This window comes from Eucalyptus grandis, chromosome 2, assembly GCF_016545825.1.
Source record: "Eucalyptus grandis isolate ANBG69807.140 chromosome 2, ASM1654582v1, whole genome shotgun sequence".
Classification (NCBI taxonomy): Eukaryota; Viridiplantae; Streptophyta; class Magnoliopsida; order Myrtales; family Myrtaceae; genus Eucalyptus; species Eucalyptus grandis.
This window is the reverse complement of record NC_052613.1, coordinates 42,515,911-42,531,927: the sequence shown is the minus strand read 5'-3', so window position 1 is coordinate 42,531,927 and position 16,017 is coordinate 42,515,911. Positions and strand designations below refer to the sequence as shown.

General features: G+C 40.0%; 2 protein-coding genes across 2 annotated transcripts; both read right to left on the bottom strand.

The window, feature by feature from the left end:
* Nucleotides 1–3,517: 3,517 nt before the first annotated feature.
* Nucleotides 3,518–6,257, bottom strand: LOC104432963 (octanoyltransferase LIP2, mitochondrial). The gene is made up of 2 exons (XM_018868897.2): nucleotides 5,607–6,257; nucleotides 3,518–4,466 (listed from the first exon to the last, which is right to left on the bottom strand). Exon 2 carries the CDS (start codon nucleotides 4,462–4,464, stop codon nucleotides 3,754–3,756), a length of 711 nt encoding a protein of 236 aa, XP_018724442.2. The 5' UTR covers nucleotides 4,465–4,466; nucleotides 5,607–6,257; the 3' UTR covers nucleotides 3,518–3,753.
* Nucleotides 6,258–6,422: 165 nt separating this feature from the next.
* LOC104432962 (protein adenylyltransferase SelO) lies at nucleotides 6,423–13,842 on the bottom strand. Its single transcript, XM_010045568.3, has 8 exons — nucleotides 13,435–13,842; nucleotides 10,879–10,988; nucleotides 10,478–10,534; nucleotides 10,074–10,373; nucleotides 9,057–9,304; nucleotides 7,995–8,301; nucleotides 7,636–7,909; nucleotides 6,423–7,023 (listed from the first exon to the last, which is right to left on the bottom strand). Exons 1-8 carry the CDS (start codon nucleotides 13,825–13,827, stop codon nucleotides 6,769–6,771), a joined length of 1,944 nt encoding a protein of 647 aa, XP_010043870.2. The 5' UTR covers nucleotides 13,828–13,842; the 3' UTR covers nucleotides 6,423–6,768.
* Nucleotides 13,843–16,017: the final 2,175 nt, after the last annotated feature.

Sequence of the window (16,017 nt, the reverse complement as noted above, 5' to 3'; positions counted from 1 at the left end):
GAGAATTATCCGTACAGCTTCTCATTTTTTAGTAAAAGTCCATCATGGAAAACGGAATTTTTAAGAGTGAAATGTGATGGAAAGTTCGATCAATTGCTGAAAACTACCGGGCCCTCATTTGTTTCTGTGCTTTGGTGGAAGTTTCATAAATGGAGGGAGATGCCCCGTTCACATCCATTGCAAATGTTTCGATATGAACGCAGAAGTAAATGAAGGGAAATTAAAATGTACCACTGTAAGCCCGGACATGTTCACTTTAATGGGTAGGATGTACGCTATTCTCAGCGGCCAATTCAGTATTTAAATCGGGAGGAGCGAGATGGAAAGTAGTGCCTAAACTTTTTGTTATGTCTTATTATCTGGTGTCCATAAGTTTCGCAGGCTAAGTTCAGAGCACATCTAATGGCCAGGGAGGCTGCCGCCACCGCCCTGCTCCATCCATCTCTGGCTATATTTCGTCTGATTTTCTCTGTGCTTGATACTAACTACCGAAGCGTGATTAAAATTTGAGTTGGTTTCTTCTTCTTTTCCCTCTTTAAACAGTAGTTGATGCAAGAGGATTTCTACGGGGGGGTGAATGGAATGACCGTGAGAAAGCGGTCCCAGAACGACGAATCCTCTGACTGGTTCAAAGAATGGAATGACTATGAGAAAGCAGTCCCGGAACGACGAATCCTGTGACTGGTTCAAAACAGTCACCCCAGCTATCATGGGGATGTTGGGGCCACAAGAACTCACGAGGCGTGGCGAGAAATAGACTCACGGACCCAAGAATCAGTGCGTTGATCCGGGAACTGTGGAGCATCTTAATCCCAATTGTGTCCGGCAAAATGCATTCAATAGCTCCTTCCACTTACCAAACGATTGGAGACACTTTCTAAAGTGGTCTTGCCTATGCCTACGACAATTGCGATTTGCAATTTTATTCATTTTCGTCATATATTGACAACTGTACCTAGAACCCCATTCATTCAACCTCTCTGAAGCTTCAAGAGATTTGTCTTCAATCACAAAAAGGTTGGCTGAGAATGTACGCAAGCGTCGAAAGAGAATTATACTCACTGATCTGGGTTCTCTCAATCACATGAATGCACATGCAGATGGAGAGACTAGAAGGAAGCATATGCACTAATGACGCCCTTGAGGGCACTTGATTAGCTTGCATTTTGTATCAGAGAGAAAATGAAATTGGGAGAATAATTCCGAAGCAAATTTCTACTCTGGCTGCCTAGGATAAACTCTATGCAATCTGTGAGTAGACTTCTCCTTGTTACCTGCTAAATTCCGAGTTTTGACTACAGAAGAATCATAAGAATCACTTGACTTTGGACAAGAAAGAATGCGAGAAATGGCACCGTGGCCTATCATTACCATTTTCCCTACTACTACGAAAAAATGCTGAAAGTTTATTTGGGACTTCAATTATTCCTCTTTCCGTGCTGAGGTTTGTTGTTCTGGCTCGGGTTCGATTTGCTGGCTGGCGCTGTCCTCAGATTAGCCTTCACCAACTTCTGAGGATCTCTCTTCCCGTTAGCCGTCTTGCTTAAACTCATGTACAATATCGTGGACGACAGCAGCATCCTCCTGGGCACTTTTGTGTGTAACGTTGGGAAATCTTCAGCCTCTTGGTGAAGTATTACTACCAGAGAGCACATCACGCAAAGTGCAAGAATTGACAAAAACACAGCAACGAAAGATCTGCGGCTACTTCCCATGGCAATGTGGTCAGAGAGACAATAGGTGGTTCAGAAGATGAAAGCTAAATGTCGCAGAAGTTATTATGGTAGTATGTCTTCAAGCTTGAGAAGGAGTGTTATATAGATCCAATCCTTCCACTTTTTTTGAATTTATAAAAATGTGAAAGGATCTTTTCGATGGTCAAAGGCTGGAATGATTTTTTCCTTAATCAAAGCTTCCACGTATTATTGAAAAGATAAGTATTGAGGATGAAGAGGAACAGAATATAAGTAAATGGACTCAAGAAACCACATGAAATCAGGAATCAAGTGCATATCAATATCTGCGACTAAAGAAAATTGAGCATTCGGATTTACAAGCCTAATATCAAGGGTTATAATATTCAGGCAATCATGTGACTTCTTATTTGACCAGTATAATTCCCATCCTTTAATTACAATATTTCTCTGACATGTCTGACCAATTTAAATGGTTAAGCTACTTTTCTCATGTGACTGATCACATGATGAGGCCAAGCCAGTGGCTTTATTTTCTATCCTCTCTGTATTCAGTCCTCTTAAGTCAAGATGGCAGCTAAATCTAGCTGGTTGAGCCTGCTTCTCAACTTAAAAGCCAGAAATCTAGCCCCTCTACTTTGACCATTTTCACACTTCTGTCCAAGTCTGTCAATTTGCCTCACTTCTTTTTGCCTATTCTCTGTGGGTATCCCTCTTCTTGCGAGCTTCCCCTGAATGATCTTTATCCTTTCCACTTAGCTGGCTTGTCAGCCATTACCGTGTCTCTTTCTACTCATTTATGCGCTTTAAACCTGCTTGTTACCTTGCGTTCAGACATGGGCTTCAGCTGTCCAACATCCAAAAAGAAGATATTCCTGCAGCCCCACCACCACAGTTACTTTGTTGAGGGAATAATATTGGACAATCACCATATTTGTGCTGATGTTTCCAAATATTCACAACCCTAATGTGATCGCTTAAGTTTGATCAGCATTCAGAAGTTCTTCGTGTGCATTTGTTAAAAAGGTTGTAAAGAATGACACTATCAACCAGGCAACCTCCTGGAGTTGGATTTTAACAGCCATTGTGAATTATTCGGTGGCTGCTGGGAAATATTCAATCTACACGAAAGGAGCAGAAAAGTTTCTTACGGCCGGAAACTTTTGAAGGATAGTGGTGCAAATTAGGACCATTTGCATATTTTGGTTAACCGAAGATGTAAGAAAAACTTGTAACTGCAAGCATCATGCTACTCTGATCACATAATAGAAGACATCACCATCGGGACCGGTACTGCTACTAGATTACCCCTGTAAAGTAAACACTTTCAAACTAGCCAGCTGGAGGTGAGCCGGGTCAGGAAGGAGTTTGACTGCTGGGATTGGGATCGGATCGGATCCGACTGGGATCTAGGTTTATGGATGGATTCAGTCAGTGAAAGTCCCTCAAATTCAATCAATATCAAAAAGATGTCGTGACCGATTAGGCTTGGTTGATTTTGTCAGAAACGAAAGTAGGTTTAGGTGTAGCTTTGGCCAAGACGTCCCACAATGGAGAGACGGCCGATCTGAAGAATTCATGGGCCGGCAGGCCGGTGAGACAGAGCAAGGAGAAAGAATAGGATAATCTAGGGGTAGGGTACGATGTAGTTGGCGAAAAGAGCTTCTTAGCATGGAAACCATGGTTTGTCAGCCCTTTGTCCAGGATCATATGCTAGCCACTTCATGTATAGAAAAATGCAATTTGCTAATAGCTGAGTTATTCTCATGAAAACAACAATACAGAGAATGCAGGGTCGATACAGATAATTGCTGCTGAAATTCTTGTTGAAGAGCTAATCAGTTTCCATTCTAAATAGACAAACCAAAAGAACATCAGGCACGACAAATTAGTAGAAAAAAGGTACCTCAAATGTAACTATATCCACCAGCAACAGCACCTATTTCATGATGAATCAAAAGAATCATACTCTTTTTTCCTGGGAATAAATCAATGGAAATTCTGTCTCGTTGGTATAAGGTTGTTAGTTTACATGAATCGAAAGGGTTTTTATGACCCTTCATCTAGTATCCCCCTCATCACCACATAATAAAGATTCTTCGTCCTTCCATACAATGCTAGTATACCCAAATTGGGTCACAAAACAAGAAATTAGCTGATCCTCAATCGCTTCTTCTGTGGGAAGCACCATGTCAGTCTCCCTCTTTAATGACGTGACATCTTTATCCTCAATGCCACAAGGGACAATATGCTTAAAGTAGTTCAAATCAGGATTAATGTTGAATGCCAGCCCATGAGAGGTGATTCCGTTTGATATACGAACCCCAATGGCACCAATCTTTCTATCACTAACCCAAACCCCAGTCTCACCTGATTTTCCTGGGCAAGCCCTCACGCCATACAGAGATGCTAATTCAATCATAGTCAACTCAAGTTTTTCCACATATTTCCGAGCACCAAGACCAATATCACGGAGAGAAATGATGGGGTACAAGATGGCTTGATGCGGACCATGAAATGTAACGTCTCCGCCTCTTTGAGTGTAGTAAAGTTTAGCTCCCATCTTTCCAAGGTCTGACTCAGGGACTAGCAAATTATGATCCGTCCTTCTTTTCCCAAGGGTATAAGTGGGAGGATGTTGCAAAGATAATAATGTGTCTGGAATTTTATGACTCTTTCTAGCAGCAATTAGTCTTTCTTGGAGCTTGAGTGCATCCAAGTAGTTGACGATGCCCATTCTACAGACCTCAATGATTCTCGCTGATTTCATCCCTAGAAAAAGAAATAAGAGAACTTAGATCCTTGCGCACAACCAACAAATGGCATCAGTTCAATTACCATGCAGGACCAAATGGTCCAAATTGTCAATTGTCCATAAACTAGAACAAAGAATGGAAGCGCACTCATCCCGAAACCAAAATGAATGAATGATTGAAACTCACTTCTCTTTATCTAACAGTTGCAGGAAAGGTCCAACAAGTATGTCAATTGCCTTGACGGAATTAGTGCAAAACTACAGTTGTCATGTATATGCCATGCTTTATCATATTATTAGAAAGTTTAAATTGACTCCAGTATATTAAGCCCTCGAGACGCTGCTAACCATATGGCCCCATTAATTTGACCACATCATCTTTCATTTCTAAGCTGACATTGTGACAAAGCAAGAGCAAAATACTTCCAAGAATTTCCTAATTTGTACTCTATGAGGGGGAAAGTAAACATATAAACCCAACCGAGGCGTAAATTTGAATTTGAATTCAAAATATAGATATCGCCATAAGGAGATCACATTTCATCAAATCCACAGCGATCATTATCATTGTATTTCGAATTTCAAATACACCCTCAACACAAACTCAATGCACCACGTTAATCTATTACAGGCAACTATCAACTTAGGTCCAGTTAAGCTCTGACTATGCCAAGGTTTTTGAGAAGCTTTCAGCCAGAGTTAATCAACTAAGAAAGACCCAGCTTGATGTCAGAGATGGGCATGGAGCTTTCGAGTCAAACTGCAGTAAAAGAGCATACTTTGAGCTAATTCCACCGCCCATCATCCTGTGCCCACCGTCCTAAACATCCCAGCTCTGCTCATCATAATTCACGAGCCAAGCTTATTGGCCATTTTGACATGTCACTTCAGCTCCCGTAGTACATTCTCAACCCTTTTTATCTCTCTTTTCCATGTTTCCTCATTTTGGCTAAGAATCTCATTTCCTCACTCGAGCAGGGAAAGACAAGATAAACAGGCTCGTTGAGGCATTTCATCGAACAAGTTTTGTGACCCATCAACATATAGAGCTCAATCTCCCAAATCTACCGTCGTACATACCATTCGCACTTTGTGAAACCCTAAACGAGGCAGATAACAATTATTCGAAAGAGAGAAGAAAGGGGGCAGTGTTTTACTTGTTGGGTATCCAATCACCCAGGACGGCAAGTTCCCTTCAGACTGAGAGAGAGAGCCGAACGGTGAAGCGAAGATGAGAGCTCAAGAGCACAAGAATGGTTCTTCAAGTTGACCCATGAGGCGTGCCCATTTGCGCTTTAGATTTGCCTTACGAGGAGATCAGTTTAGTTTTTGTGGATGAGGAGAGTGAATTTTGTCTCAAGTATCAACACAGATTGACCTTCCAACCGGGCGTTTGCCGGAAATCCGAACCGTTTGGGTGCCCCATTATTTTTCGGTATCGTTTTTCTGATAAGTGATAAAACGGAGACTATGTAAATTATTATATCAAGAAAATGGATAATTTTCGGTTCAATTTTGACACTCCTATCCTCCAGCAAATCTAGCTCGAGAGTAACGGGATCCGCAATGGGATTGAAACTGAGATGAAAATTTTCTCTTGGGACCCAACAGTAACAAATCTTTCCAAGTCGAAAGTAACATGGAGAAATCAGTAACCGGACCTTCTAGCTTTTGGGTAATTGCCAAAACCGTCCTCCGCTTCACTCTATATATATACCAAATACCATTTCGGTGGTTTCAAACGTGGAAAAGTTTCGAAAACATTTTCACGAGAATTCTTTTCAACAAAACGAGTTGAATTGTACACGAGCTTCTATCCTGACAACGATCCATTCAATATTTCCCCCTCTTATCTTTGCCAGAACGCTTTCGCTATTCTCTCGCTACAATCCATCTACGGCTGAGGGATAGGTAGACCGTCGTAACCAAAAATTGGCAACTGTAAAATTTCTCATTTAAACAGAGTTAAGTCATTATGCACCACATGGTAAAATCTTTCACAACAGCTCCGTTTCAATTTTCAGGCCGCCAAAAATACAAGAGGCCAAGGTTGGGTACACTTTCTATTATCCAGCAATTCTGTAGACAGAATTTTCGTAGTCGTGGCAAAGACTGATACGACAGAAAAGAAATGAATAACAAGGAGATCTCTCCGACAATATAAACCAACCCCGATCCCCTACAAACGGAAAACCAGGGAATGGCTATGGCACATACTTCCTCCAGCTGTAAAAACAAATCTGACTCGACTGTACTATATACAACGGGAAATACTAGAGCATCTGGTACTCGAATATATCGTGACGAAACAGCACAGACTCATGAAGAACAAGAGAGCATGCAAACGCCAGGCCGATATGCCCAAGCTGGGGGAAGGCGAGCATATTTCTCCATGCCCGGCTGGTCATCATAGGGTCTCTGCATCAGCTTAAGCACCCTCCGGACCTCTCCAAAATCACCCTGTTCAGCTGCATCGATTGCACTCTGGCAAAGATAGTTCCGGAGGACATACTTGGGGTTCACTGAATTCATAGCAGCCTTTCTCTCTTCATCGGACACCTCACTATTGACCAGCTGGTGGCAAACACATGAATGTTAATTCACCAACAAAAAGTGCGTGGAACATATACTAGTGTAACAAGATAAGAAAAGCTAAATGAAGTGCAGATATTCATGAGGGAAAAAGCAGGTGCCTACAGAAGAAAATTATGATGCTGGAATGGCTAGTTCTCAGTATATAGTGCCCAGTAGTTCCCCATCAATTATATGCTTTATCAATGATGCTGACTTTAAATAAGAGATCCTCTCCATGTATCAGACTGGGAAAGATCCAATGCCGTAATTATACAGGCAGAACTTGCAGTTCAATAACAAATCAAGAGAATTGCAGATGCACTATATTGCAGATATAGGTCTTGATTCTTGAAGTTCACTCTGACTAGTACTCCTGTTCTTAGTAGTTTAGAAAGCTATGCCTCCTTGTAAGGAAGCAACTTCATTCTATTGTATGTCCATTAATCGCACATAAGGAGTCTGCCAATACACTTCAGTCAAAAGCAAGACCAATACTAGCTCAGATGAAATGGCACATTTATGCTACATCCAAAATGAGCAGATGACAGCACCCTGGACAAGTCATCTTTACTATATGGAAACTATGAGGGAAAAGTCAATATATCATTCTACCTCCTGTATGTAGATTTTCACCCAGCTGATCCATGCCTCCTTCCGCTCCTTCCCGATATCAAGTAGAACAGCCTTCAGTGGAACCAGTAACTCATCCTCTGGAATGCTAAGATCGGCTTTGATATTTGAAAGTGCCCGAAAGAAATTTGTGTAATCAACTTTATCAACAGCCATATTACTAAGAAGTTTGCTAATTAACTGTTTATTGTACTTGGGCAGGCCAAGTTTTCTAGTCATTATGCCTTGATATTCATCCATAAATTTCGTCCCATATCTGCAGTACAACAAATTGTCTAGAATGAACAGCAAGTAGACATATTATATTCTTCAAAGAAAGAAAAGCGAAGACTGAGGTATACCTTTCCATGGCGTAGTTTGCCTCCTTGTCATTAATCAGCTCAGCAGATGAAAGAGATGAGACAAACTGCGCAATATTCCATAAACCAATATCAGGCTGATTTGCAAAGCAGTATCTTCGCCCTGGAAGATCTGTGGTATTGGGTGTGTAACTTGGATCAAATGCATCCAGAAATCCAAAGGGACCATAATCAATGGTAAGCCCCAAAATGCTCATGTTGTCTGTGTTCAGTACACCATGAGTGAAACCAACACCCTGCCATCTCGCGACCAGGGAAGCAGTACGTTCAGCGATGTCCACTGCCCAAGCTGACATCATTGGCAATTCAGATGAAAAGAGATATTAGCCATAAATTCTGATAACCTTTGTCTATAGATCAGTAAGTCGTGTAAAGAAGCATTAAGGCTGCATGTTATGGCGATTTAAGCACCATCACCAGAAAAGGCAATTTTTAACATACTCTACAACTCTAAAATAAACAAAGGATTCAAATCCCAATCTCACGAGTCCTGTGACAAAAAAATTGATTGCATTCCCCTTGACATCAACTTAGTTTTTAAAAAGAGACTCCCATGCAAATTGAAAGCTGCTCTTCAAGGGCCAACCACTTATCACATTTCATCATTAACATGACACAAACCAAAACCCTTATCGCATCAGCAGCAAGAGACTCCAGATAATGAGATAATCAAGGATCCAGGTAGCAAATAGAAATTCAGAAACTCTATAAATCACGCCCCTCTTCTATTAGAGTAAGATGCAATATCAACAAGATTGATCCCATCAAGATAAGCTCTTCAATTCATTTTTTTTAAATTGATCCATATTGATTGGGAATTGCAGAGGATAGTTAGGCAGAAACTATAATATAAATCAATAAGGACAAAAGGACCTGCCAGCTTATACAGCATGAACATCATTCGTACTTCACAAATCAGTTAAAGTACTCATAGCACCTTTATCACTTAAAGAAAGAAAAGAAACATAAGTCACTCATCATGCATAGCAGAATACCATATGGTTATGATATAGCAACTGAACGGAGTTCTCCAAAATGAACTACCTGCATATTTGTTTGAGGTCAGATCCACAACTGTCTGATCATCATTGCCTGTGCTGAAAGACAAGCTTTCACTGCGACTCATGTTCTCTAAATGTGGGAAGTGATGTCTTATAGCATAGTCAGCCAAAGCACAAACAATGCCAAGGTCCTCTTTTCCTCTTGAAGCATGTATTTGATAAGAACCAAATCGCAAGAAGGATGGAGCAACTCTGCAAACAATTGCACCAGGTTCATCCTTGGGATTTCCACTGGTGTGAGAATCAAGAAAGTTAAAATCCGGTCTTACTGAATTCCAGGAAAACCAACAAATTCATCTAAACTATATTCCTGCATATGCATATGCTATTACAAAACACTTCACCAATTTTACACTTCCAACTCTATTTCAGAGGGAATAAAAATCAGGCATTAGATTGGATGATTACATTAGCCAAATTAACGATGAGCAAAATTTAATGACATTTCTCACATGCAATTCTCACATGCAATTCCAAGACAAGCATGAATAAGTGCACAGAGATACTCAATCAAATGAATGAGCTGTCACCTCATTTGTCAACCTCAGTGTCCCAACATGCAAACTCATTCAGATTAACTGATGCACGAAAGTTAAAATCCTGTCACACTTCAGAAAAACAAACAAATTCACCTCAATTTTTTTTCCTGCATGTGGATTCACTACCCTATATAAAACGCTTTACCAATTCTACACCCCAACTCTATTTCAGAGGGAAATTTGATCAGGCATTAGATTGGATGATTACAATAGCCGAATTAACAATGAGCAAAAATGTCCATGACATTTCTCACATGCAATTAAAAGATAAACATGAACAAGAGCACAGAGGTACTCGATCAAATAAATGAAATGTCAGCTTCATCCTCAGTCCCACAACATCCAAATTCATTCGATTTTACTGATGCATCACAATAGCAATGAACACTGCTTCCTATTTTCACTATCAAATGGCATAAATGGTAAAACATCTACATAATGGAAGTTCAAGATGAACGTACTCATAAAACATGTCCCGAGCAACTAATTTCCCAGTTGTTACGAGACACAGTGCACGAGTGGTTGGTATTCCCAGACTGTGCATTGCTTCACTGCAAAGGAACTCTCTGATGCTGCTACGCAAAACTGCAAGTCCATCAGCAAACCGACTGTAAGGGGTCTTGCCAGCACCTTTCAGCTGCAGCTCCCACCTTTCCGATCTTGAATTAACAATCTCGCCAAGAGTTATTGCTCTACCATCACCCAACTGACCTGCCCACGTGCCAAATTGATGGCCTCCATAACACTGAGCATAAGGTAAACTGCAGCAAAGAAAAGATAAGATAGGCTGAATGAGCAGAATATAACTAACAAATGACCTAACTGAAGTTGGGATAAGCGATCAAAAAATTTTAACGGCACTTACGCTCCCACCAAAGGGGCTGCACCAGAGAATAAAAGTGGAAAGTCTGGTCTTTGAAATCTGAAACCATAAATAACTCAATTAGCCCAATGACTAGAGAGACTCAGTCTGATGCAAGAAACACTTTCAACTTCCAAGAATGAAAAAATGAAGACAAAGCCAAAATCAAGCTCTCAACAGAATAACAGTGAATTTATCCCATTGAAAAATAAAAGTATGCTGCTTAAAACATGTTGGGTGATGAAGAAACAGCGCATACCAGAGACATTATCAGAATTTTAAACTTCTGTTCTTAATTCTAGGGAAAACTTTTCTTTACAGGCAGAGAGATTTCTTGATCTTGTTTAATCCATAACATAAGTTCAGATGTGACAACAAAAAAGTGCAAGAGGGGCAAAACTCACTCCTCAGGATCCAAATCAAGTGCTTCAGCAACTAAGTCTGACCACGCAACAAGTTGAGGATTTTCTACTTCAGCCGAAGGAGATACTTTTGTATAGCAAGCATGCAATACCTGCATTTACAATGAGAAAAAGATGATGCTAAAGGGCCAGCAATAGGGAATTAGCAAACACGAAAAATCCTCACGTGGGAGCATGTTTGGTAAAACTGAAAGTTAAGTGCTGAAAATCAAAGGATTGGATTTTAATTTGTGGCCACTTTAGTACTGAAAATGAAAACATTGTGTGATAATAGCTAAGTAAATATGGAATTGTAAACATCTAAGTAGCACCGATACCGACACGTGGCACGCGAAATGACACAACATGATACACCAATACGTCATCTCTCTCTCTCTCTCTCTCTCTCTCTCTCGTGCACCCCTCGGGCATGTTTGGTAAAACGGAAAGTTGAGTGCTGAAAATCTAAGGATTGGATTTTAATTTGTGGTCACTTTAAGTGCTGAGAATGAAAACAGTGTGTGATAATAGCTAAATAAATATGGAATTGTGAACATCTAAGTAACACTAACACCGACATGCTAAACGCGACACGACATGACACGCCAATACGTCATTTTTCAAAAATAGAGAATTCCAACACGTTATATAATAAGAATAAATTTTTATATAGACAAATTATCATTTTCATGATTATTTCAATCAAATTAATTCGATTCAAATCCACAAATAAATAAATAAGAAAAAAGAACCCATAATGAATTTAAGCTAAAAACATTAATCCACCATTTGTTAATATTATTCATTATTTCAATTTGACAAATTCAACTATATTCCATTCCAATAATCCATAAAACTAGGAGAAAAGAAAACAATCCACATTCCACTATTAAATTTAACATTTAACAATAAGTCAAAAAAATCCACATTTCTCCATCAAAAGATAGGGTTTCCTTTCTCCCTTTTTTTTTTTAGTTTTATATTTTTTATATTTACATTTTGACCCCTAAATTATTGAAAATTTTTAAAATTGACCCCGTGCATGTCGAAATCATGTATCAAAATTCCAAACTCCAGTGTCGTGACCGCATGTGAAATGTACGACGCCTGTTGACAGCGTGTCAGATAGATGTCAAGTTGTTTGACACCAACATGGAGGCTCCGAAAAGTGTCTGTGTTTCCTAGGTGAACATTCTTAATAGGTTTTAAACCGTTACAATGTAATAGGAGATTTCCTTTCCTATTCCATTGCCTTTTCTATTGAATAGGTAAGCCCTCCTTACTTAGTGAATTAAGTGAATTTTTTATTTAATTGCATCTTTAAAGTCAAAACTATTTATGGTTATCAAACACGTTTAAATTTATTAATTGCTGAAGATATTAATTTTGAATGTGTATTGAAATTATCAAACAGGCTGTTAGTACTAATACTTCAATGTTCATATTCACAAAAAATTGCCTGGGTGATGGAAAACAAAGATTTATAGCTTGTTTGGGGCAGCTTTTCAATACTTCTTGCTTGTTTTAGGTGGACATTGCAAAGCAAGGAATGGCTTAAAGCCAATCTTAGACGATTAGACTCCTAAGTTCTTTTCCAATGTCTATCAGAATCAGTGCTAGACTGATCAGCTGCCAGCTGAACAGAACTGCATTTACTCTAGAATGGTAATATTAGTACATGAAAACTTTTGTTTATTTAGCTGGACAATCAATGTAAAAGCTTCAGTGCATAGCTAAAGTTGAAGAGAAGTTATAGTACTTTCTTCGCAGAATACACGTCCAGCCATTTCTTAAACCCCACCGTCCTAATGCAAGGCTGTTGCCAAATTTCTCTGCTCTCTCCTGCTCCTAGTGCGATTATACACTCACAAGACTAAGCCAACACATTTATTCACTGCTAATCATGCAATGAGAAACTAAATTGATATTTTTAAACCCCATGCATCCAATAGCTGACTCCTGACTTGCAGCAACTTAATTCGCCGCACTTCAATCTACTACTCCATCGAAAACTCGAGTTTTGACTAACAAAAATATCCATCTCACATGGTGTATTCGACCTACCAGTAGATCGTACCCACGTGCTACTGAGTTCTAATGAATCCCCAAAATCAAACCATCTTGAGTAGCAGCATTTCAGCCTCAACATTCTCCTTTTTGCGCTGCTTTAAGAGATGTAGTGTGCATTTGGATCAGTCTACGCCCTCATATATTTCAGAGAACTCATCACTATGGTGGGAAGGGATATTGCTTACAAAAAGCAAACACTTCCCACGCCCTATCATCACCTTATATCCTCCTTAAATTTCCCTGCTTCTAGATCTATATCCGTCTGCAAGACACGAACTCCGAATTGAATGCTAGTCAACTATTCGAATAGACATTCCGACGCCGATCGTACGACTAACCGAAGAATACTACCTACCTCCCTACGCCTCACCGTATCCATGCCCAGTTCAAATTCCCTTTATCATCATCGGTCAATCCGCAATCACCAGACATCCCCAAGTGCGCAACCCAAAATCAAACACGCCGAAAGCAGGACGCAAAGACCCAAACCTCTCGCGGGAACGTGTCGGTCCTCGGGTCCCCGGGCAACGCCCGGACGAAGGAATGGTCCCAATTCAGATCCTCGAGCCTCAATCCCCTCTTCCCGTCCTTATCCCCCAAGCTCTGGTCCCGCAGATCGCGCGTCACCGACTCGACGGTGGCGCCGGCGGCGGAGGAGGCGGAGGCGGGGGGGTCCGGCGAGGGGGGCTCCATGGAGACGCCGCCCGGCCTAGCGTCGCATGCGACGGAGAGCCGCCGGGGGGGAGGACCGAGCGGCGGCGGCGGGGGGGGGCGGCGGGATTGGGAGGCGAGGGAGGAGAGGGAGGAGAGGGAGAGGGGGCGGAGATGGGAGGAGAAGGAGAGGGGCGACTTGAGAGGGAGGAGATGGAAATGGGACAGCATTTCTTCTCCTTCTTTTCTTTTTTTTTCTTTGTTGTTGACCGGCGATTGATTAATTGGTGGAAAGCGGTTGGGGTCCTTACGTTGGTCTTCTGCCGAGGCTTCCTTTCCTAGTGTCGAGAAACGTGGCTCCATCCCTTCGGCAAAAAATAAAAATGTGGATTGAGTTTGCTTGATTCCGCCAAAAAAAAAAAAATTATAATAATTAATAAGTTAATCGAAATAATTTAATTATCGATGGAAATTTTATGTTTTAAATATTTTTATGAAAAGTAAATATAATTTCCGTTCCCTCATTAGATAAGAATATTAGCAATCAATTTTAAAAAGTACATATTCCATTATGCGCCTGAATTTGAGGGAGAATTATCAAAAAGTCATAAATCTATTACAATTGTGCGAATTCGGTCTAAAATTTTTTTGCCAATTTAATCCTAAACATTTTACTGATTGTGCCAATTTAGTCTATCTAGCCAAATTGGGCAACTAATACTGACGTTGACATCGACCATCGAGTGAAACCCAACATGGAAATTTTTTAACTTTTTTTCAAATTTTTTTTTCCACCTCTCCTTCCTCTAGCGCCGGCCAGAGGCGAGGGAGGGTCAACGAGGCCGGCCTCGCCATCGCCGGGGCAAGGCCCCGCCGGGTGAGGCCCCGCCCGGCGATTGCTCAACCCTTGCCATGGCTAGGTGGGGCCAAGCCTCGCTAGATCTAAGGTGAGGGTCAACCTCGTTGGTGGCCAACGAGGCTCCTCGCCAAATCTAGCATGACAGCCTTGTCAACCAAAAGAAGAAGAATGTGGAAAAAAAATCAAAAAAATAAAAATAAAAAAAAAATAAAAAATAAAAAAATTGTCATGTCTTTCACTGGATGGTCGACGTCAATGTCAATGCTAGTCGGCCAATTTTAGCCGGATGAACTAAACCGACACAATTATAAAAAGTTTATAATTAAATTACAAAAAAAAAAATTAAATTGAATTGACACAATTACAATAGATTTATGACTTTTTTTGTAATTTTCCCAAATTTGAGTTGCCTTCCTAATTAGAAAATGAGCAAATATGCTGACTTCACTGGGAAGAGTCGGAAGATTGTCTTCTCTCAGTGAAGTTCGCTGATTCTTAAATTTAGGCTGTTTTCTTAAAAATAGTAAGAATGATGCCATAACTTTGAACTTCAAAGAAGTAGCGAAACAAATCATTCCTTGAATTAAATGGTAGATGTCGAATCTTTTTGTGAATAAGGGGAGGGGCGACTTATTATTGCAATTTTCGTTAGATGTTACTCGTTATAATGTCCTAGTTTAGACGTGACTGACGACTTTTTATGTGCTGGCCTCAAATAAGAATTCCACATATGGCAAGACATAATTTATCAAAACAAGGATAGAGACAAAATTTTAAGAAAGGACGAGCTCTCGTGCAAATATATCGGCAAATTGATGCGAAGAACTCTCTTTCCTAAAAAATTAACTCGCAAACTTCATAAGTTTTGAACTTGCTATCTTGCCATCGGGTGGACAAATTTTAATTACATCAAAGAAATTAAATTCGACTGCATAATCACCGTTGGCTAAATAAATGGACACGTGCTATTGATTGGTTGCATTCCGGCGGAATCGTGTCCAATATGTAACGTATTTGCATTCTTACATGTGTAAACCAATTTAACAAAAGAAAAGTAACGACGCATTAATGGAAAAATAATTAAGATGGATCCATAAACCAGTATAATAATAGTACGTTAAAGATGAGAAACCGAAGTGATCAAAATTAAATAAATAAACCTTAAATAGATGCATGAAATATTATTATTATTATAAGAGTGCATAGGAAATAATAATAAGCGTGGAAAATGGGAAGAGGGTAAAAGGAATCAAAACTCAATTGCACTAGTACCAGTCATCTCAGTACCAGTCATCTCACTACTCTTCCTACTATATACACCCCTCGAAACCCTCCTTTTATTAACTACTGAAAATTTTGCTAAAAAGGGTACATATCAAAAAAGAAAAGAAAATCCAAATAATTGAACTAAATTAACCAGGCAAGTTGATTATTTTAAGAGTGATTTTTTTAATCCCCGTGAAAAGAAACAATATCGCGAAAGGCACTACGTTAGATGGAGAATGATTAATTTTCAAAATATTGATTGCATGTATCACCCAAAAAAATTAATATATTGAAAT